At 36.5% G+C, this 24,832-nt stretch overlaps 1 protein-coding gene across 2 annotated transcripts in view; it reads left to right on the top strand.

Annotated features, from left to right (window-relative positions):
* supt3h (SPT3 homolog, SAGA and STAGA complex component) overlaps positions 1-24,832 on the top strand; it is a 124,181-nt gene that overhangs the window by 76,504 nt on the left and 22,845 nt on the right. For both annotated transcript variants that reach the window (XM_084097647.1, XM_084097648.1), the window contains exons 4-7: positions 7,888-7,974; positions 8,500-8,593; positions 12,591-12,718; positions 22,539-22,614. In XM_084097647.1, coding sequence (XP_083953773.1) covers positions 7,888-7,974; positions 8,500-8,593; positions 12,591-12,718; positions 22,539-22,614 — 385 coding nt within the window. The remainder of the gene's footprint in view (positions 1-7,887; positions 7,975-8,499; positions 8,594-12,590; positions 12,719-22,538; positions 22,615-24,832) is intronic.

Raw genomic sequence — 24,832 nt, 5'->3', positions numbered from 1 at the left:
CTTTAGACAGTTTCTGTGTGTGTGTGTGTGTGTGTGTGTGTGTGTGTGTGTGTGTGTGTGTGTGTGTGTGTGTGTGTGTGTGTGTGTGTGTGTGAGAGAGATAGAGAGAGTCTGGTGCTTAGTCATACGATACTGCAGTCATATAAATTATTTCGTGAATAATGCCACTGTAGAATTTTATGTTTCTCTTAATACTACTAATAAAAATGTTTTAAAAACCTTTTGTAAGGTTAGCTACGAGAGCACTGTTCCTCACCCTCACTTTTGAAGTTTCTTTACAATTTGTCCTCTGAATACAAGTTATAGCACAAAAAAAAATGCATGAACATCAAAGGGTATGTTGAGATACAGTACAACTTATCAAAATTCATCATGTCTCATGTAATCACTCAATCACTGTTTCAACCGCGTAAAGATGCCAATAAACCAGCTCGTGAACTGTCACTTAATGTTGTATTTACCTCAGTTTGTTAGTTAACTATAGAAAAAACACTAGAGAGGAGCTTATTTACTGTTAATTATGTGTGTATGTTTGAAGAAATAAAGACAAGTGTTTATGAAACTACCTTATGTGCAAATGAGTTGTATACTATAAATGAAACTGAGTTTAATTATTATTTCTGAAAATAAAATGCAGTTGAATATAATAGTTTGGGCTCTATTGATCATTTTAACCTTTAATATTATAGTAATGCACAACGTGAGAGGGTTCCCTATAGAGTTTATAGCACTAGTTGGTAGAGAATTTTTTATTTTATTTTTTCTTAAGAAAATTCTGAATCATCTATTGGTTTTTGTGGAGATGATAGATGGATGGATGGATGGATGGATGGATGGATGGATGGATGGATGGATGGATGGATGGATGGATGGATGGATGGATGGATAGATCTATGTGCTCAAATGCTGAATACTATGCAAAATAATTATCATAATTATCTATTTTTTTTACGTTTTGTGAGATGCAAACCGTCTGTTCAGGAGTGTTTTATATGTAGACAGATAAGTCTAACAGTCAATTTTATTTTCTTTTTAAAGTAAAATTATTTCCTTTTTCAAGTTGCATTACTGAATATTTCAACTTGAAATACTAAAATAACCTGCTAAAAAAATAAAACTAATACATACAAATGAATAAAACTATAGACATGTTTTTTTAAATGACAAAAACTGTAAAATTACTAAACATTTTAACTAATATTTAAGTGAATTTTTTTTAATTCAATTCAAAATATTAACAAAACCTATAATAGTATATCAGTGAAACTAAAATAACACTCCTATTTACTGAATATAATATAATGTTTTTGCGTTTGACTTAAGCACATTTCCCGTCTTTCTCATTTTATGTGTGTGTGTGTGTGTGTGTGTGTGTGTGTGTGTGTGTGTGTGTGTGTGTGTGTGTATGTATATATGTATGTATGTATGTGTATATATATATATATATATATATTATATATAATATACAAATCACACACATTACTGTCTACGGCCATCCACTTCAGTCAAACGTCGTTGAAGAACGTCTAAAGTTCATGTTTTTCTGTTCGTTCATGAGAGGTCTAGAACCTAATCTTACCAGATCAGTGTGTTCTGCCAGAAAACCCTCAGCAAACTCAACTTCCCAGACCTGTTTTTGTTTTTATAAATATTATATTTTGTTTACACTGTTTGCTTTGCGGACTCTGCCGTGATAGGTGGTCTCTGTTAATAATGAGTGAGATAAATGTCACCGTTCACTTCTTTTCAAGCCATTGAAGAAGTGTCAGTGCTCGGCCTGGTTTTAATGTAAGAGACGTCCATTCATCCGCAGTGAGTCTGGCTAGAAGACGTCTTCCAGAGCCAGACTCAAACCTGTCCCGAAGCCCAGACGCCTGCAGGATGTTTGGGCTTGAAATGGGTTGGGATGTGGAAGTACGGCTGCCACCTCCAGTCCAGGTGCTCACGTTGATATATGTCAGAAGCGTTCGGGTGCCCGAATCAATTAGCTTCTGTCGTGTCGAGCAGGGAGGACAAATTGGCAAAGTGTTTTGTTTAAATAAATGGCCTTGGTCTAGTTTTTCCACGGGGAGCGAGGCTTGAAGGAATGTGTGGTCTCATCGTTCTTAGAAATAAGTCGTTGCAGCATCGTCCGTTGACAACATGTTTACTTATTCACACCGTAGCAAAACCATAAACTGAGACCTCCTGGCTGTCGCCGCACTGTTGGAGATTGTGTAACGTGGAATATTGATTGAGTTTTAATCCATCATAATGGGTTTTTTATATTGTAAGTTCATGTTTTGCTTTAAGAGGCATCTGTTTAATTGTCATTTGGGACCATTTTGGAACAAAGAAGAGATGCAGTTTGAATAAACCCTTTAACCTAAGCATTAAACTTTGGCACAAAACTCGTCCCGTTCGATTACTTTTCTAAGGCCTCAGATTTTCACCTGCTGGACGATAAAACGGGCGAAAAACTCCCTCAGACATACACTGAATGGCCCGAGCCATATCTAGAGACCAGACATTGTTTTTGATGTAAATGGGAAACACTTATTTTATTTATCGAACTGCCCGTCTCACAGGGAATCTGAGTTTCGGTAAACATTGATAAAGTCCGCTGCCAAACATCACCATTTAACCGCAGAACACAAGCAACACATTCCATCTTGTTGAGCCGGACGAGTTTATGTTCTGGCGATAATGCTGTTGTGTTACTGTGTTTCACTAATTGTTTTTGACAAATGTTTTTCCTCTGATTTCTCATTGTTATGAAGCAAGACACAAGGTTGCTTGGAGACCAACACTGAAGGGTTGTTTTGGTAATTGGGCGAATCACAAGAAAACATGAGCAGGTCACATTTCACCACAAAAAAAAAAAAAAAGATACAAGTAATTATATGTTAGAGTAAATAATATACAGTTTTTAGGACTATTTATTAGGGCTATTCACAAGGATTATTATGGTTAACTAAAACTGGAAAGAAAAAAAAAACATTACTTGAAACAAAATAAACATTAACTGAAAAAAAAAAAAAAACATAACTTGTTTAAAATCAGCTAGTTGCAAAGGCAACATTTCTCATTATTGTCTCATTTCAACTTGAAATAGTAAAATAACAAACTAAAAAAATAAAACTAATAAATACAAATGAATAAAATTATAGAGATTTTTTTTAAATGACAAAAACTATAATATTACTAAACATTTTAACTAATATTTAAGTGAAAAAATTAAATTAAATTCAAAATATTAACAAAACCTATAATAGTATATCAGTGAAACTAAAATAACACTCCTATTTACTGAATATAATATAACATAATATAATATAATATAATATAATATAATATAATATAATATAATATAATATAATATGTTTTTGCGTTTGACTTAAGCACATTCCCCTCTTTATTCTCATGATATATATATATATATATATATATATATATATATATATATATATACATATCAACAGTAAATACATTACATATTTTCATGATATATAAAATATCTGTTCTGTTGCAGAACAGGTCATAAAATTATGCAGAATTGTCATAAAAAATATTCTTTATTCAAAATGTATTTTCTTATTTCACTCTCTTAATTCTTGATAAAATATGACCCAAGAGTGTTTTTGACAGGTGTTGTGTGATTACCCATGTCACTTACTTCTAAAACATCGCCCTTAGACTTGTGTTGAAAGTATAATGAAGTTTTCATCATCACATTAGATTTTCAGGTGACGCGATCAAGCCGCCCGCGAGTGAGCTTTCCAGCTTAAGTAACCTAAAATTTGCCCGTCTGGTATAGGTGAGTTTTGAAAACATCGGCGCTTGTTTTATTTTGTCGTCTTTCAAAAGGAAATGGTGTAATTGATCTTTACAAGGACGCTGTGAGTGGAATTCTCCCCGGTCTTCCTGTTACCTTTTCCAGTGTAATCAAATAATGGATTTGGTTTCAGAGCGCCGCAGTAGCAGAGGAGAGGAAATTATCTTCAGCAGGCTTGTTTATTTGACTTCTGCCATTCTGTTGCATGAAAGCTCTGCACTGTAACATGACATGAACCAGAGACCCGCGGAGGCCAGTGTCGCTTGGAAACGTGTTGTAATTAAAATTGATCTGTCTAATTAAGGAACAAGACCTGTGTGCTTTCCACAGGCCAGGAATCTGTCTCTGAAGTCATTGGCACTGAATTCATAGTCGTGTTGAGCTCTTTCAGTGTACTGCTCTTATATGCAACACTTTTTTTACCAAGTTTTTGGGGGTTTTGTATACTCTAGCATAAAGATGCATCATATTTCTGGGCTGATCTTCATTTACTCACCTTTGTATTATATGCATGTAAGTTTGAGACATTTTGTTTGAGTGCTGATTCCCTTCCAGCGATTGAAAATCACTTACATTTGGGTGACTTAATGATAACAAACTTTGATTTTGCCCACAAGAATATCATTAGGGTAACACTTTACAATAAGGTTCATTAGTTAACATTAGTTAACTACCTTAGTTAACATGAACTAAGAATGAACAATACTTCTTCAGCATTTATTAATCTTAGTTAATATTCATTTCAACATTTACTAATACCTTATTAACATCAAAAGTTGTATTTGTTAACATTAGTTAATACACTGTGAATTGACATTAACAAACAGTGAACAGCTGGATTTTTATTAACTAACATTAACAGAGATTAATAAATACTGTAACAAATGTATTGCTCATGGTTAGTTCATGTTAGAAAATACATTAACTAATGTTAACTAATGAACCTTATTGTAAAGTGTTACTGATTTTAGTGTTTTTCAGCTGTCAATCAAACCATCACTGGCCCCTCCCTCCACTCCTGTGTTTACATATCGGATTCAGCCATCTGTGTTTTCAGCGAAACCATAAACGCTAATATCGAGATGGGTAAAAACACCCTTGATCTTATGAATACCTCTGTAGAATGATAACTCAGGCATTTCAGAAATGGTAAAACAGTCCTTCGCCGCTCAAGTAAACTGTCAACAGCCTGGAAAAAGTCCACAGAGATCCCAGTGTTCGTGGAGTCTCTGAGCCATCCCGAATGGAACAACCGGACCGACTTCATTTAGCCTCGCGGCTTTGATCAACCTGTAAAATTAGAGCAATTACTAAAATTAATCTGATATTTTGCAGAAGACCGTTTTATGAGCCAGGAATTGCAAATGGTACGGAAAAACCTTCCTTAAGCCTGAAAAGAGCCATACTGTGAGACTTTTAAGGGATCATGTTTTTTTTGCTTTTTTTTCCAGTTTGGGCCAAACTCAATGAAAACTTTTCCTTAAAAATGGATTTGTGTGCATTTAAGGAAATAAATGATTATTAAAATGCGTTTTTATTCCTGGTTTTCTATTGCAGATTAAGTCGAACAGGTCATACAAGTTAATGTACAACGAGTCAAAATGCAGAGTATATCAGAATACCGTCCTTTATAAATATAATTCCTCAGGAAAGTGGTTCTGGTTTCCGAGGATGATGGGAATTTTGGCTCGGATGCGTGCGGAGAGTGAGGGATGAGATTTTGCATACTTACGGCCATTTTTGTCTATTAAAAACTATTCCGCTGTGAAACGGTGGGACAGACATGGCAGTCGGTATGTCAACCTTGGTGTGATGCCAGGCCAGAGAGATCTATATTAAACTCTTCTGGCGCGGGGCGGTAAATGCTCCCCCTGTGTGTGCATGTGTGGGGTCCGTTCTGCTCGCAGACTTCACGCTCACATGTACGCTCGCGAGCAAATATATTTATGACCAGCAAATGTTTACAGACGCTGAGAATTGCTTGTGTGTATTCCAGGACTCAAGGTGGATTAAGTTTTTACCTCTTCATGAAGAATAGCATCTTTTTCTTTTTTGGACGAGTTGTAGTCAGTTCTGTGAGTTTAATTGGCCCCACACTCCAGAGTCAAGGATATTTCAAGGGCCCTTCAGTGGCTTTACCAACAAGAGCTCTTTATTGAGGATAGCATGTCGATAGGTTTTTTCCATTGCCTTTTCAGTTTAAATTTAAAGTGATTTAAATAAATAAAAAAGTTTTATTTAGTTCAAGTCCAAATAGGTGGATCTCACTAATTTCTCCAAATTAAAAGGGAATGAACCTTATTTTTAGGTGCAGTTAAGCACATTTTCAAATATAAACCAAAGCATATAAATCCTATAAATAATCAATCACAATTCGATTTTTTTAAATGGAAAAAAGTCTTAACAGTGCTTTAAATAGGCTTCATGTTTTTGTAAGATTCATCCAGATATTTCTTGATGCTTAATGTCATCTTTTAAGTTATTTTACTCTTTGAAGTAAGGCTGTGCAACAATTAATCGCGATTAATCGCATCCAAAATAAAAGTTTGTGTTTTACATAATATATGTGTGTGTACTGTCTATAATTATTTTGGATGTATAAATACACACACATGCATGTATATATTTAAGAAAAATGTGTTATTTATATATAACATATATATAATATAAATATATAGATATATAAATATATCTACAGTATATACATGCAATACATACATGTGTGTGACGTACAAAATAATTATACACAGTACATACACATATATTATGTAAAATATTATGCACTGTAAAAAAAAATGTTGGTTAAACTTAAATTAAGTAACCTGGTTGTCTTAAAATTTTAAGTTCATTGAAATTGAAAAATTGAGTTAATACAATGGAGATTGATTTAATCATCAGAAACTCAAAATATTATGTTATCTGAACCACATAAACTAAGTTGATTTGACAAAAGAAAAAATGTTGTGATTACAAATCATGACAATATTTTTTTTTACAGTGTGTAAGTACACAAACTTTTATTTTGGATGCGATTAATCGCAATTAATCGTTGCACAGCCCTACTTTGCAGGTATTTGCTTTACATTTTCCAGATTGCATTTTAATTTATTTTCATATATAAGTGCGTCCTCAACATGAAATCAACTTTTTAACTAAGGAAGCCATGTGCACAAGTAATCAAATCTTGCTCTTTTTGTGTGTTTGTTATTATATACGTCACAGATCATTAGTTGTGGTTTAGTTCAGTTCAGTTCAGTATATTTATATAGCACTTTTCATATACGGTTCCAAAGCAGTTTTACAAAGAATAGTTTTGTTAAACTCAATCCTCCTTTTTTTTAAAATCCTTTTGTAAGAACGGGTTTAAAAATATCAGTAAGTTAACACTACAGTCCTTCCATGAGATTTGCCATAATTCTAGAGCATTCATGGGATATGTTGATTTACATAAGAACAGCTATCATTTCCACCATGATGGATGAGCTGTTTTTCCTCTTTTGGCAACAAAGTGAAATTATAGCACTTCACCAGACATATTTCATTACAGGTTTTTTTGTCCTTCTCAAGCTTAAAGATTTATTTTCATGTGATTTAGACATTCCTCTGTAAACCTCTCATGCACTGGCTGATAAAAAGGTAGAGATGATTATGTCTTTTTAATCTTTACATTAAACCAGGACACATAAAACAACTGTTAAAAACACTACAAGTAATTAATCCTATTGCTAGGCTGTTTATCTTGTTTCCATATCCAGTCCACCATCACGTGGTATTTTGCTGTGGTCTGTTCATTTTTATCAGTTGTTTTGATGCGTTTCTCTCTGTTTAAATTGCAGACAAGGACATTTTCTGTCACATTTGAGTGAAATAGTCTTGCATAAGACCTGAAGCTCACATCACGCCATAAGTCCTGCTCTCAAAATAAACCTTATCAGTTTCCTCAAGGTCTTTAGACTGCACATGCAGTGAGTCAGTTGCCTACAATGCGCTGATTTTAAAAACATATTTCGGTAGATGTCAGCGAGCGCTGATTGTTTCTTTGCTGATTGAATTGCCTTTCTTTCCTCCCTCAGCTCCATCAGGCCGCTGAAGTGGCCCTCCTGAGAGGGGCCAGGGTCATTTCACCAGAGGATATCATCTTTCTAATGAGGAAAGACAAGGTAAAAGCGCACAAATATGAGACATTACCGCAACATAAATCATTACCCTTCCTTTTTATGAACTACTGGTTTGGTTATTGCTTTTGTAGTTCTGTTGCTTTACAATCACATGTTGAAAGCAAGAATCAGGGCTGGGTGATTATAATAAAACATCTTTCATAATCTTTTCTAACCCTATGTCTTGATAGGTATGTGATTTCAGTCAATAAGGCAAGTAGATTCAATAAGTTTAATGCAAAAACTAAAACACAAGCATTTATAAATGTAATGAATCCATCAATCAAATAAAGGTTTTTCACTGGATGAACTTGCTTGAATGGTTAAGCACAGGAATTTTGATTTGATTCATTGAAATGGACAATCTGAACTCATTCACAGAAATTAATCCAACTTAGCACTATTAACTAATTTTTTTTTTGTTCTACTGAGGTTTATTCATTTTTGCAATATTTCGATATTCAAAATTGTTTTAGTTTAAAAACTGAGCCTGTTTCTTTCTTTCTTCTTTTTTTTTTATTCTCTAAGAAAAAACTACGGCGGCTCATCAAGTACATGCAGTTCAGAGACTACAAATCCAAAGTCCTAAAAACCATCGATGATGAGGACCCGCTGGATTCAGGTATGAGAGTATGAGACGTATTTTCTTTTTCATCCGCTAATTTTTTACAAATATTTTAAACCTGACTTTTTGATAACAACTAACAATGAATCATGCACTTTAATGTTAAATCACGTGTATTGCTGAGAGAAAATAAGATCACCATCACTGCATATTTTATTACGCCAATTTGGAAGAATTCAAATCTTTTAGAACCGTTGAAGGATCCAAACATCATGAAAATGACTCGCTTCCAAAAACGGTTAAAAATGGAACCATTTCTGAATGAGAACCAGTTTGCGACTCCCAACCCAAGTCCCAACCCAAGTTAATGTATGGTACTTTCATATATATTGCAGCTTAGCATGTTTTCCTTTTGAATGATTTTCTCCATAAGATATTCAAAACGTTTTCCCCCCCATCAACGGCCGTTGCCTTAAACGACGAAGCCGTGCATAATGAGCAGAGTCGAGCGAGGTCATTTTGTACGCCACAGTCAATCAGCGAGAGTCATTAACCAAAATGCAGACAGAAGCTTTGGCATCAATCTGCTTTGAACAGCGCTCCACCGCCCTCATCAATACCACCGAAAACTGAGCACGAGGGAGGAAAACCATCCGCAGAAGCAGCGGACGTCCCGTGTAATGTCATGCGGAGTATCATTAGGACTCTTGCTCCTCATCTAGAGTGTAACTTGAGAGATGGAAGAACATTGAAATGCAGCGTTCTGAGAGTCTCTGTGTCTGAACGCAGATGCTTTTCCATGGCTCACTCTTTTTAACGTGTGGCGGCTCTTGCCTGTTTTTTTGGCTCTGAGAGTTTCGTGACCCTATCCGTGACGCTTTCAATCGGGAGATTATTGTTCCCTGACTATTATCTGTGTTATTGTATGCGATATAAAATATAAGAGGGAATTGTTTCATTGTGAGGAGAGAACAGCCTCTTTCTGTCCTGGGAGGCCTGCGGTGGGAGCCGGCCTGTGTTAGGACGTGGTTTTACTCTGGTGTGGTGTGTTCGGAGGGTTGCAAAAGAGGGCAATGTAGAGCAGTTGGGTTTTGATATCTTTCCATACAATACAGTGTTCGTGCAGTGACCCCACAACAAAACTACACTGCAAAATGAGGAACTTCTGTTCAACCGCTATTGTCTTTTTTTTAGGTTGCTCAGCAGATTTGGGGTGAGATATAGTGTAGGGTGAGATTATCATTGTGAAATCCTGTTTATTGTCTTACTATGTGTTCCTACATGGTCTTATTGTGAGCAGTGCATGTTAAAATTTGAAATGATTTCCCTTTTATTTTCCATTTAGAGACACTTTTCACCATGTGTTGAATTCTCAGTGTAAAAAATTGGTCTTGCATGTTTTTTCCCCCATTGAATATCCCGTATCGGAAATGCTCATAGTTACGGAAGTAAATTGGGAGGCAAGCTCTGTTGGTTGAGTGGTTGGTCGTGTTTAGACATTTAGACACATTGCTCTGTAAACAGACACTCAGTTAAATTAAGCTACTAGTATTCACTAGTATTTATTTAGTTCGATTTTAATGCGCCATTTCATCATTATTAGATTACCGAATTGTCCAGTTGAACACTTCTCACCGTTTTTTCAATTCTCTGTGTAAAATATTAGGTCTCGCCCATTTTTTCGAGTTGAATATCCTGTTTCACTTGGAAATACGAGTAGTTATGGAAGTAAATTGCAAGCGCTGTTGGTTGAGTGATTGGTCATGTTTAGACATTTAGACATATTGTTCTGTAAACATATGTTCAGTTAAATTAAGGTAGGTAAGTCAAGTAAAAAAATGCGTGATATGAAAAGCTTTATGTATTTTTATTCACAGTTTTATCTTTTGATCTGCTGTGTTCGAAACACTTCTGCTCACCCTGTTACAGTCACATTTAAAAAGCCATTTTTTACTTGTGCTTCTTAATTTTGAAGGATGAATCCACTAGATCAAATATGTTTTTACTAGTGTTTATTTAATTCGATTTTAATGCACCATTTCATCATTATTAGATTAACTATACGTCCAAACCAAGATTTTTCAAGGCCTGTTATTCATCCAAATATTGTATCAAATGTCAAATTAAGGTTTCTTTAAAGCCAGAATGCACTACTAATTATGTGCGTCGACATATTTGCATCATTTAAAAAGTGAGTTTATACAAAGTGACTTTTTTACCTTTTGATTGAATTGCCCCGTTTACAGAGGAACTCCACAATTACAGTCTGTTCAAGGTTGTGCCGTGCCAGGACCAGCGAACCTGAAGCCCATAAAACAAGCTGTTATTTAGGTGTCATAAATTCAGTAACCTTGATTAAACATTTTCTGGGGCTATTTCTGTCATTCACAACCAGACATTACTTCACAGAAGTGTGTTTAATCAGTGTATTTCCTTTCATTTAATTAACATTTTCCTTATTTTTTTCATTTTCCCACCCTGGAGCTTTATGCCTGTAATGCCCACTGACGCTGAACCACATGAACATGCTGGAAAAAGTGAAAGTCGTTCGCTGTGGTAGAGCTTGAAATAATGCTGCTGTGGGAATTATGTACAAAACATGTGACACAAATGAAAACTCACTCATATTCGAGGTTTGTCTTTGAGCTTCTATATTTCAGCTCTGTTATATACTGTATATATTGCCAAAAGTTTTGGGATGTCTGCCTTTACATCCACATCAACTTTTATGATATCCCATTATTAATACGTAGGGTTTAATATGGAGTTGGCCCATCCTTTGCAGCTATAACAGCTTCAACTCTTCTGGGAAGGCTTTCCACAAGGCTTAGGAGTGTGTTTATGGGAATTTTTGACCATTCTTCTAGAAGAGCATTTGTGAGGTCAGGCACTGATGTTGGACGAGAAGGCCTGGCTTGCAGTGTCCGCTCTAATTCATCCCAAAGGTGTTCTATTGGGTTGAGGTCAGGACTCTGTGCAGGCCAGTCAAGTTCCTCCTCACCAAACTCGCTCATCCATGTCTTTATGGACCTTGCTTTGTGCACTGGTGAGCAGTCATGTTGGAACAGGAATCGGGCCATCCCCAAACTGTTCCCACAAAGTTGGGAGCATGAAATTGTCCAAAATGTCTTGGTGTGCTGAAGCATTAACAGTTCCTTTCACTGGAACCAAGGGGCCAAGCCCAAACCCTGAAAAACAACCCCACACCATAATCCCCCCTCCACCAAACTTTACACTTGGCGCAATGCAATCAGGCAAGTACCGTTCTCCTGGCAACCGCCAAACCCAGACTCGTCCATCGGATTGCCAGACAGAGAAGTGTGATTCGTCACTCCAGAGAACTCGTCTCCACTGCTCTAGAGTCCAGTAGCGGCGTGCTTTACACCACTGCATATGATGCTTTGCATTGCACTCGGTGATTTAAGGCTTGGATGACGCTGCTCAGCCATGGAAACCCATTCCATGAAGCTCTACACACTGTTCTTGAGCTAATCTGAAGACCACACGAAGTTTGGAGGTCTGTAGCTATTGACTCTGCAGAAAGTTGGCAACTTCTGCGCTCCTCAGCATGCGCTGACCCCTGTGGCTCTGTGGTTTTACATGGCCAGTTGCTGTTGTTCCCAATTGCTTCCACTTTATTATAATACCACTAACAGTTGACCATGGAATATTTCATAGTGAGGAAATTTCAGGAATGGACTTATTGCGTAGGTGGCAACCTATCACGGTACCACGCTTGAGTTCACTGAGCTCCTGAGAGCGACCCATTCTTTCACAGATGTTTGTAGAAGCAGTCTGTGATTCATTCAAACAGTGTGTATACTTTTGTTCTATAGCAGATTTCAAAGAACTTTTTTTTCCTATATTTTTAAGAGTTACAAGGCTTTGGCTTTCAGAGGTCTGGCTTGCTTCTGAGCCGAGATGACTCAGAACAGAAAGCACTATAGGTGAGTGGGCCGCTGCATCTCGAGTCAGGTGTTAACAAGCCCAGCTGGCCTGCAGATGTGTTCAGGACAGAGAGTCAGCAAATGTGCCTGTTTCTGTCCTCTTACAGACAAATACAGCAGCAACAAGAGGCAGCGTCTGGCGCAGGACTTCCTGGGCTCCATCGACCAGACGGGGGAATTCTTGTCTCTGGTGGAGGAAGAGGAGGTGGATGAAGTCAAGCAGGAACGGCTGGAGGTGAGTAGGAGGCTCCCAGAAATGTGCTTCAGCCTGAACACCCTGAGCTCGCACACCAGCGAGGGAGGATGGCATTGAAACTCAAGGGGATTATCCTGCGGTCACAGAAAGAGGGGAATCGGTTTATTATTTTATGATAAAGACTGCCAAACTAACTTAAATCCTGCAGTTCAGTTAGCACTGTGTCAAGTACATTTAAAATTATATTTTAAGCGTGCTCACATGCACAGCAACGCAATAACTCTCAAAAATCAGTTTATTATACAAATAATCAATAAAATCAATAAACTGGGAATGCAAGAATTCTCTGATAGTGACGTCAAAACCTAAACATTCACGTGTTTTTTTTTTTTTTTTTTTTTTGTCTAACTAAAACTTAATATACAGTTATTTGTGGATGGCTAAGGATATCAGAAACATGTTTTTTTTTTTTTGTATTTTTTATTTTATTTTATTTTTTTCTAAATTGGATACTTATTTTTGGTTACACTTTATTTTGATGGTCCACTTTAGACATTCCACTAACTATAAGTCACTTTGCAACTACATGTCATCCAACTCTCATTAGAGTATTAATAGACTGTTAGAAACATGTAATTAATAGACTGTTAGTTGACATGTAGTTACTATTCATGGGGGACCATCAAAATAAAGTGTTAGCAGATATTAAGCAGACAGTCTTAATATTTTAATCAGAGTTAGTTCACATGTAGTTGCAAAGTTACTTATAGTTAGTAGAATGTCTAAAGTGGACCGTCAAAATAAAGTGTAATCTTTTTTATCATTGTGCATAATAACCTTATGTTTTTTCTGTATAGAGCGTAGTCATCCATGGAAATACTGATCAGTACTAATTTCCAGTATAATTTCTTTAGTGAATCAGGTGCTAAAACTACACAGACAGCATGTGCACTTAAATAACGCTATGAACAGGCGCAGTTTATTCTTGTAGTCATTGTGGAACAGAAGTTTGACTTAAACGAGGTGTTTAAACATGTTGAATATAGTCGTGAACCATAGGAGCACCTGATTTTGAGACGACACTGAAAAATGTGGTTTTGAGACTCGTGTTCCATGAAAAACAAGAAGCCGAGGACCAAACTCCTGTCAGAAGGTCCGACTGGGTTTCATCCCCTCCACTGGTCTTAACATCTCATCTGAGTTTCCATTGTGATGTCAAATAAGCCACGAGTGAATCTAGAGAGCGGTAATTTGACCTGGCAAACGTCATCATGAGGTCAACAGGAGCGTTTTCAGTCTGATGAGGTGAAGCGATTCTTTATCAGTCCAAATCAGACATTGATGAGTCTCTTTCGATATGAACGTGAACTCTTGTGGCATACACACAAGGTGTCTTTATAACATCCTTTTGTTCTCACTGTGCCAAGGGAAATAAATGGCCATAAATAAATAAATTACAGCTGAAAGATGTAATTAAAGGTCTGAAGCAAGAACCGTGGACAAGGGGGTATTACCATGAGACTTTATACGTCCCGTCTCAATTAAAAACCAAGCACCAGTCTGTTCTGGATGTGGCCAAGAAAGCCTGCGGTTTCCCCCAAAACTTTGTTCCTACTGAGTGTTTTAATGGGTATGTTTTAGCTATCAGGACAACCTTTTGAGAATAAGGAACCATATCCTTCTGGGCCTCCCACTTTGCCCCACTCATGAAGTCCTCGAGAGAGGAGCTTTATGGTTTAACCACACGGCACTGTGCTGCTTTATCTAGTGCCCTGTTCGCCCCGCCACCACCCCCTTGTCTTCTTTAACTAGCTCTTTTAGTGGCTAAGAGCACATGTCTGGTTTTCCTGTGCTCTTCCATCTGCTCGCCTTACCGTTTGCATATAGACATTGTGGGGTGATCGTGTAGTTGTCAGATTTCATAGGGTTTTTTAAATCTCAAATTTATGTTTGACTTTTCATATTTCTTTGCTAGTAGCTAGCTAGTGGCCGCCCAATTTTTCAATATCCAGTGTTGAAGCATCTGTCTGTCTGTCACAAGTTTACTTTTTGTAAATGTACATTTGATGAGTGCATAATGTTAAACTGTTCTTTCATTCTTCATTTTGCACAACTTTTTCCAAACATAACTTTTTCGTAATTCGAAAGCTTTATTAAAACAAATTTTTAAATGGTTAGTATATTGTGGCAAGCAGGGCGGGGCCGAGAGCCGTGGGAGCGGAGCAAGTCCGATGGTGCAAGTGTTAATGAGCGGAAATAATCAATCTATTAATAATCAATCTGTTAATAAACAATCCGGAAGGATAAAAGGAGGAGTGATGACAGTGAGAGATGAGAGAGGGCCTGTCCGTCAGGGGTTGCTGCTTCACTTTCGTTTAATTGTTTTTGCTTATTTTGTCATTAAATTTACGTTCACCATTTGCCAGTTCCCACCGCCGCCTTCCCTGAGCTTTTAACAGTGTTACATATATGTATGTCAAACTTAACGTTTTAACGCATGCAATTGATTTTTTCAGTTAACACGTTAAAATATTTAAAGCAACTAGAATGCATTTCCGGGGGAACTGCAAAGTGTGCTTGCTCGGGTGCGGTTCACTAACGTTAGCAGGTAGTGGATAAGGGTGCGTTGAAGTTTGCTTGATCTGAGAATTGGCTCTGTGAAATGTAATACAACAGTGCCACCTACTGTCTAAATGCATTAACATTAAAAGTGTGAGGTGAAACTCTTTTGCATAGACATAAGTAAATGGGTTTGTCAATTAGCCTGAAATAAAAAAAAATAATAAAAAAATCAGATATTGTGCATCCTCACATTGGAGTCCCGAGTTCATGTACAAAGTTTGGTTTCGATACGTGACAGAGTTCCTGAGATATGGACGACTTCCTGGTTGGCGACTACGCCGCCGATTTCGTTTGGCTGTGACGGGCAAACGCTTCCGAAAATCAAACCTCCTTCTAGTAACTTTTGTGAGGCTTGGTCCAAGGATCATGTACGTCCAGTTTCGTGAAGTTCGGACCAAATTTGTGACCTTTGAAAATTTAGTTTCGCTTTCTGTTCAATCCAATATGGCGGACAAACGACATGGACTCGTGATGTCATCTTCGCGAGCAACTTACACCGGTACTGACCGGACGTTTTAAAGTTGGAACGGTGTCTCTGTCTCAAAGGGCCTAGGCGCAGGAGCTGGCCAAAATTTATCTCCCAGGAATAATAATAATAAGAAGAAGAAAACTTAAGAAGAACAATAAGTGTGCTGCTTTCAGCAAGCACACTTAATTAAAGCAGCATCCGTTTTTTCCATTATCCCTTGGCTAACGTTACATTATGGGATCACGCAGATACTTTTAACCCTCTATGGTACGCATTGTGTTCTAACCATGATATATATGTTTTTTTCAAAAATATTTTTATTACATGAAATAGCTTCAATCATACAAGTCAAAAAAGATTTTAAAAAATATAATTATAATTGGGGGGTGGGGTTGGGTACTTGGCACCACAATGGAAAATGGACAAAAAAGTAGTTTTTTAAACTTATGATTTTATTTTTTATTTAATTGCACATTTCTTTTAGAAATTGATAGATTTATAAAGTTGAAACACTAAAAATAAGTAGATCCCTATCATTTAATCCCTATCATTCCCAATCATTTGGCTAACTCATCCTCATTCTCATCACATGGAAGAGCTAACTCTGCACTCTTACTATTGCCCTTTCCCTAAAATATTGCTGTGTTCATTTTTGGAAAAGAAGAAATCAATTTGGTATTTATACATAAATACAACTATACTACAATAAACACTTCAAATAAATAAATAACTGCAACATACCTACGGCAACATACCTATTTTTCCATAGTGGTACAGCGTTGCCATATGGAAGCATTGATATTTTCTCAATTTACAGTAAAACTATGTTGATTTGTCAATGAAAATATCTAATTTACTTATAAAAGATGCTGCAAAAAATCCACTGTGAGAAGAGATTTTAGAAGTTTAGAAATGAAGTTAATAGAGCAATTTCTGGAGCACTTGAACAGGTGTCTTGACAGTGGAAAGAGAGTTTTGGAGAGACGTTCAAATGTCATGTGACTTAAAAACAGCTCATCATTGGCTACCTTGAGGCCTGCCCTTTTAATTTTCTGAATAAAAATGAAATGAGTAGAAATTAATTGTTGCAATATGCCAACTCCGTACCATAAAGGGTTAAAACATTCAAGCATGATAAGACACAAAAGAGAATGCGGTGCAGAACTGCCATGTGTCTGTGAATCTCCTGTCTGTGTGACACACACTCATGCGCACAGAAAGCAGCTTCAGACAGCGCTTGAACTTGAAATAGATAGCTTTTGATTATACTGTAATGCTGAAAGGCTATAATGGCTAAAATTGAGAAAACAGACATCTGTAGTAGTATTGTGATCTGTGATACTGGCCTTCTTTCATAAAAAGATGCCATTAAACAAATATTTTAAATATAGGCTAATGTCTTTGTTATTTCTACATTCATTTAAAGATTAAATGTGAAATTATTACAGTGTAAAAATATATTAAACACTTCAATGTTAGGTGCGATCAATCGGGATTAATTACAGAAAAAAATATTTAAAAAATGTAAACGATTGACAGCACTAATATATACTTGAACATATTTTATAATTGATGAACTTTACACAGAGTTATTAAACTGAACTGAATCAATACTGAACTGACTTCAGCTGAACAATGAGACTTTTTTTCTTTTCTTTTAGTGCTGCTTTACAGCAGAATTGAGTTCTGTTTGCATCATCGAATCATTATTTTCCTGTTTATCACCATAAAGCTGCTTTGAAACAATCTGTATTGTATAAAGCATTAAAGGATGAAATGAATAAAAAAAAACACGACAGTAGAGACATTTATAATGTTACAAAAAATATATATTCATATTGATGCTGTTCTTTCTGTTATTTTTTTTATTTATTAAAGGATCCTTAAAGAAATGCATCCCGTTTCCACAAAAATATGATGTTTTCAACATTTAAAATAATAAATAATAATAAATGTTTATTGAGCAGCAAATCAGCATATTAGAATGATTTCTGAAGGATCATGTGACACTGAAGACTGGAGTAATGATGCTGAAAACTCAGCTTTGCATCGGGAGTAAATTACACTTTAAAATATGTACACATAGAAAACAGCTATTTTAAATTGTAATAATATTTCACAATATTATATATATTTTTACTGTGTTTTTGATCTGTGAAATAAATGAAGCCTTGGTGAGCATAAGAAACTTCTTTTTTGAAAGGTAGCGCATTCAATATTTATATAAATTAATATAATATTCTATTTGTTATATTAATTATTTATTATTTTGTAAAGTAGTATTTAATTATATACATACAATGATATATATCATATCATATATAATATAATATTTTTATTTACATAATATATATACAATTTTACCAGATAAAAAAAATTGTAAGTAATTGTGTTTGAAAACAATAGCCAAAATAGCGCAAAGTACCCAAATATCATCTGCTTTGTTGGCCCGGTCAGTATATCAGTCTAGCACTATACTAGTAGCTCTCTTTTACAGTAAATCTGACTACTTCAATGACCTCATTTGCATCGTCCATTTACTTGCTACTAGATTTTCTCGCTGCTGTGAATAAACTACAACACTTGTGTAAATACTCAGGCCATTATTTCATAGGATTTCCAAAGCCACAGCTTACGGGTCAAACATTTGTCAGATGTCCAGTCCTCTAACTGCACGTGTGAACAGCCAGGGCAGCCGCGATCGGGTCGGACGGGTATAATTCACTTGATCAGCCGGCGATGGCTTCTCTGTTGTCAGTGGTGTGTGGATTGTATTTCCTCAGGCAGATCATCCATCTTCCCAAGGACCCTCTAAGATCTCTTGACAATCTGTTATTTTCTCGGCCACATTCAGATGGGAATGCTTAAAAGTGTTTTTGTCATGATGTGTGGGATCCGCATTGTTTTGCCTTAATGCCATGATGACAGCAGGATGCTATTCTGGGACACTGGTGATCTGTCTTTTGCAAATTCCCTAGGAAATCGTAAATGCTGAAAATGGCCATGTAAACTCTTGCACTTTTGCTTGCTTGGGTTTTCATAAAACTTTAGTTTTTTTTTTTTTCTTTAAAGGAAAGTAATGCCATCAGTAAACTAATGTTTTTTGGGTCTGAAGACAATGTAAAAGCATCTCTGATGTTATTCTCTGTTTAAAAACACGCCTTTTAGTGAACTTGAGTGAAATAGATTTTTTTTGCATGAATTCACAGTGTGCCTGGCTTTAAAAGTGAATGTCTTTTTTGTACGTTTGTTTGTTAATTCATTTATTTACTAGCTTTTTACTTACTATACTCATTTAATTATTATAAGACCACTTACCTTACATGTCATACTTATATTAAATATAATATATATCATAAATCAATGCCTCTGAATTTGAAAGTGCTTTAGTTCATTTGATCCAGTATTTATTTATTTTTATTGTTTGTTTGTTTCGAGCAATGTCACTTTTAGCATATCATAGCAAATTACTTGTAAAATAAATCTCTGATGTCCCCAGAGTGTGTATGTGAAGTTTTAGCTCAAAATACCCCACAGATATTTTTTATAGCCTGTTAAAATTGTCACTTTTTGAGGGTGTGCAAAAACGCACCGTTTTTGTGTGTGTCCCTTTAAATGCAAATGAGCTGCTTCTCCCGTCTCTCACAGAGGGCGGAGCTTCAAGAGCTCATGTATGTTAGCATCTTCAATTACCTCACACATACACGCACTGAAAATTTCATAAACTTTTAGCCTTTTATGTTCATACTGGAGTCAAACAAAGATGGAGAGACTCAAGAAGAAGTGACAACATGTAGACAACATTTCTGAATGGTTAGTTGATAAATTTCTGTAGCTTATGTGTAGTTATCTTCTAGTCATGGATTAGCATATTCTGTCTTGATAATCTATAAATCGTGTTCCCGGGCCAGGGTTTATGCAAATTTTTGAGTTTGTGATGTCACTAACCCGTAATGAAGCTCACTGTAGTCCCTACCAGCCGTTTGTTGTAGTCCTTAAAAAGCAATTTCTTTAAAAGAAAAACCCTAACCCTTTGCTTTGAACTTTGAGCGTCGTAACTTTGCAGATGTTATTTATGCTCAAACAGCAACATTACACACTAAATAAAGTTAGAAAAGTGAATTCATAATCAACCACCCCTTTAATATATAATATATTTAATCTAAATTCCACTTGGGTCTGAAAAAAAGAAAACATTTAAGTTTCTTTCTTTTTTTATGGTAACATGTAGTGGTGAAAAATATTTGAAGTGACATGCATGGGGAAATTAAAGTGAACCTGGTGCACTCCATTAACAATGCATTTTATAGTTGAATCGTTCACAGAGATTGTCTGTGTTCAGTTCACTTCAGTGTGGTCTGAGATTGTCGGAGCGTTCACATTTACACCAAAATTAACGCAATCCGATCTCAGACCAAATGAACTGCACCAGCATTTGTGTTTTGCATTAGAAAATCCCTGTTAATTCTTTGTTTAGACTTTTTAATGTAAAATGTATTTTGTATTTATGTACATTTTCTATTTATCTATTGATTAGGTATTTCACTTTTTACTTTTTCCACTGCAATGTCCTGCAATTAATATTAATGAATTAATATAAGTCTACCTGGGGGGTGGATGTGGCCACACTCTAAATGTTGTATCTTTTCTATATTGACCTGACTACTGAATAAAAACAATTGTTCGCAAAGAAAGAAAAAAGCCTAGCCCTTTACGCAGGACAATCGAACATGAACTGAGAATGCTTTATTATTGATTATGACCCTTTAAAGGTTCAGGAAGTTAATAGTTTGCTCTTTGTGAGTGGCATCAGGTGTCATATACAGTTCTCTTCGACCTGAAAGTAATTGTCACAGTTTGTTTAAACCAGCGCGTATGACTGCACAGAGATCACTGACTCTCTTTCAAGCAGCTTTAGACTTTTATGAGCAAAAACAGTGGCACTTTAAATTCATTTCTGTCTGATCGTCTAAACTTAGCCATGTGTCTGAATGAAATGCCCCACAAATTTAATTATAGCCTGCCTCGGGCTGTTAATCACCGATGCGCGGGTTGACGCACATTGAAATATACTAGATAGCCAAAATATATCTTGGGCCTCAGCCTATGGAAATCTCATCGCTAGCAGTGCTACAAATTGAGATTCCCTTTATCCAGACCACACTGGCATGAAATGAAAGTCGCGAGCGGGCCAAATCAAATATTTGCCAACGTCCTCCTATACGGCCGCCGCGTCAGTTGTGGGTATAATTTGGCTATTAGCAGGTGGGTCAACGTTTTGATTTAATCAGCAGCTATACATAGCATTCAAACATCGAATCCCCCCGCTGCTCTTTTCAGTCAATAAGCCACAGTCAAAACATTTCTCCTGTCTCTGGCCGACCCGGTTGACAAGAGTTATTTAAAAGTGCAGCGGCTCCAGTCTCGTATCGCTCGCGGCCCAATTTGGAGCGGGACCCAGACACCGAGGCTGCTGCGAATTCCCCCTCCGAGCTGCAAAACGAGACCTCCGTTCGGCTCTTAACGACACTAATAGAAATCACAGTTCCAGCGCTGTGTAACGAGAAGGCGCTCGGCATCATTAATATGTATTTTCAAAGATGGAATTTCCAATGACTGCCAGCTAACTAAATAAAAAGACTCCGGTTGGTTTGGGTGGCCTGAAAACGAATCCAGGCTGCCTCGCATCGGGCCCCGGAGCCCCGAGCGTCATGTCAGACTGTCCTCAGTCTCCAACTTGACGCTTCCCGCTTACCAGTCTCTCTCTAGACTGTAAAACAGATTCTTTGCGGCAGGAGGGGGGGGGGGGGGGTGGTGGTCATAAACCTTGAACCTTTTTTTATGACACGCAGCCTGGTAGAGAGCTCAAATTGACTGTTATGTGAAGGTATGAAATTGGTCCAGGATGAGGAAATGTCTAATTATAGGTTCTGACCTGCAACTTAACACGCTCAGCTGTAAATCCAAGTGAAACCTGTTGGGTTGCTATTAAGAGGCTTCATTACTGCGCGTGGCTCTCTTAAAGTTTACGGAGACCGTCCTTCTCTTATGTTATGCCATTTTATCTTGTGTAGCGTAAAATAAAATTGATATTTAATCCTTAGAGTAGCTGATAAAACTGTGGTTTAAACCATGACATCAAACAGGAGCTCAACAATATCTTAACTGAAGAGATTATTATGGGATCCAAAAAATTGCTATCAGCAAATCCCTTACCCTAACCCGACACTTCACTTTCAAACGCTTATGACGGGTGATCTTTTAAAGAAATTTTAACTTTTAGTCAGCTAGGATGAATTGATCAAAAGTTATTTTGAACTTTCTATTCATTAAATAGTCCTGAATAAATGTCTTCAACATTGATAATAATAATAAATGTTTCTTGAGCAGCAAATCAACATATTAGAAGGATTTCTGAAGGATCATGTGACACTGAAGACTGGAGTAATGATGCAGAAAATTCAGATTTGCATCAAAGGAATAAAATACACTTTAAGATTTATCCACACACAAAAAAAGTTGTAATATTATTTCACAATATTACTGTTTTTACTGTGTTTTTAATCAAATAAATGCAGCCTTGGTAAGTCTTTTTTCAAAAACACTTTAAAAATCTTACTGACCCCAAACTTTCTAGAAACCAGAATATCACAGACAGGAAAACCCTAGCAAAGTGGCAGCGAGTTTTGCACAGGCGTGTATTTCTTGACTTTTCATGATGTTGATACATGAAAATAGTTCATATTCTTCTTTTTATTTTTTATACAGAGAATTGAGAAGATGACAAGAAACATGGATTCCAGTCTGTACAGTGATTTCTGTGAAAGTCGACAGCTGAGTTTCTGTGAGTAATCGTTCACATACTGTACATGATTGTTTTCATTTAATTTTTGCTTTTCCAAAGTGACTTACTTTGCATTGAAGGGACACATTTTATCAGTTCATGCATTACCTGGGGATTGAACCCATGACATTGGCTTTCCTAGTGACATGCTATAGTGTTAGAGCTACAATAATTCTTTTCTCTGGGGTTTACTGTATGAAAGCATCCGTTTTGTTGCTCCATGAGCAGGTCAGGTATGGTTTGTAGTATCAATGTAAACCAGATCACTCCTCAGAAGAACTCCTGCATCAGATATCGTCTCCGATGAGTTGTTCGGTTGGCATTTGTGCGCCCGAGGGCTTGTAAGAATGCAGCTGTGGGATTGTGAACACCACTACTGGCTTCTGAAGGCCACATTTCAGCACTAATAACATGTTCACTGGCTTTGTGCCGCTCCAGTAGCTGTGATGTCTTACTGGCATTGAGCTGCAGGTTGGGACAACAGCGCAGTAAATGTGCATGAATAACCCTGTTGCATAACACTGATGCTGAGTAAACACAACAAAGGGTTTTTGGTTTAATAGTATATGTTTGGAATTAATTATTGTTCTTATGTGAATTGTGCAGTGTACACAGTATTCTGTCTGCTGTTTTTAGTTATAGTATGTGGAAAAAGCATTCGATGTGCAGTGCTGGACATTTCAAACAATTATGTGAGTAAGCTAGATTGTCACATTGTGTGTATGTTTCATTCAGCAATTGGCATTCTTCATTCACAAGTAAAAACAGTTTGCATTTTAATCCAGTTTTATGATAAAATGTCTTGTGAGTCTGAACAAATAATGAGTCAAATTAAGAAATCGTTGATTTTGTGGTGTTTTGGAAAGTCAAGTGTATTGCTTAGTAGGTTATAGCATCTCACGTTCTGTGCTGCACATTTTGGAAAGAAAACTTGCCATTGTGTACTACAAATATAGTTGCTCTTAGGACAAACTGCTTGTTATTTCCTCACTTTGGTACATCATGTTCTTACGGAGCCCCTAAAGCAGTGGTTCTCAACCTTTTTGGGCCAGTGCCCCCCTATCCATTACCCAGGTCCCTTACCCCCATTATTATCATAGTTTCCCAGGGAGCAAAAAAGTCATCTGAAGTAGAAGTTAGCCTATATATCAGTGTATATCAGTGTTAACGAAATGTAACGGTTACAAATTTGACATTCAAAATTTAATTATGTGGCTCATCGCAAATACATGTAGCAGCCAATCAGCGAGGAGCAGCCAAAAAATGCAACGGTTACAAATTTGACATTCAAAATTGAATTAACAGCAGCTTTACCGCGAAACAGCCAGTCAGCAAACAAGTAGCATTCTTATAAATTATTTTCATTGGAGAACATTAACAGCGAAAAAGCAGAATGATTTTTAATTTGAACTTTCAAAACTGATTTGAAAATTAGTGTGACCCCTGTGCTTGATGTTTTTCTACTAATTTCTTTTCTGTGGGTTGCAGAGACGAAATCCAAGCGATTGCGGTACTAAGACTGCATGTGGATGTGACGAGAACAATTGACACGACACATATGAACAATTAAATTATTATTGTATTATTAATTATTTTTGACTATCTTGAAACTATCCAAGCAGCGTTTCGTGCTCAGATGTGACGACGGAATTAATACATTACCAAAATGTGATTACAGTATATATTTATATTATTCATCAAATTGTCATTTTCTCCTTACAGTCTTGCGAGTTAACAAAAATGCCTGACCTGTAAATTACTTGGTGAACAAAGAAAACATTTTGGCATTAGGCATTGGCATTAGTTAATGCCTAAACTTTTTAAAGTTTTACCTTATAAATAGAATTTAGTTTAATTAATTTTAAAATTTGTCGCCAGAGTGAATGGGAACATGATTTATTGAAAATATTTGAAAATATACAAGTGGTTCTTAACTCAATACTTTTTTAATGGCTTGTCAACTTTCCATTCCTCCGATTCGTGTGTATTAAAAAGTTTGTCGAGACAAACTTTGTTATCTTGAGAAAGCCGGACCAGATAGTTTGAAGAAGTTTGAAGAAGTGATTCTAGTCAGCGCTGGATTCTAGCCACTACCGGATTGTTGTCAGCGCGAAACACATTTTTGAGCATGTGAATGCTGATTCTTGTCAGTGCTTGAGCGCTGGTCTATGACTGGAATGAGTCTATGATGAGTCGTTGCAAAAGAAACGATACATAG

Source organism: Abramis brama (assembly GCF_963993115.1).
Source record: "Abramis brama genome assembly, chromosome: 21".
Taxonomy (NCBI): Eukaryota; Metazoa; Chordata; class Actinopteri; order Cypriniformes; family Leuciscidae; genus Abramis; species Abramis brama.
The sequence above is the reverse complement of the archived record's forward strand: the minus strand, read 5'-3'. Positions and strand labels throughout refer to the sequence as shown.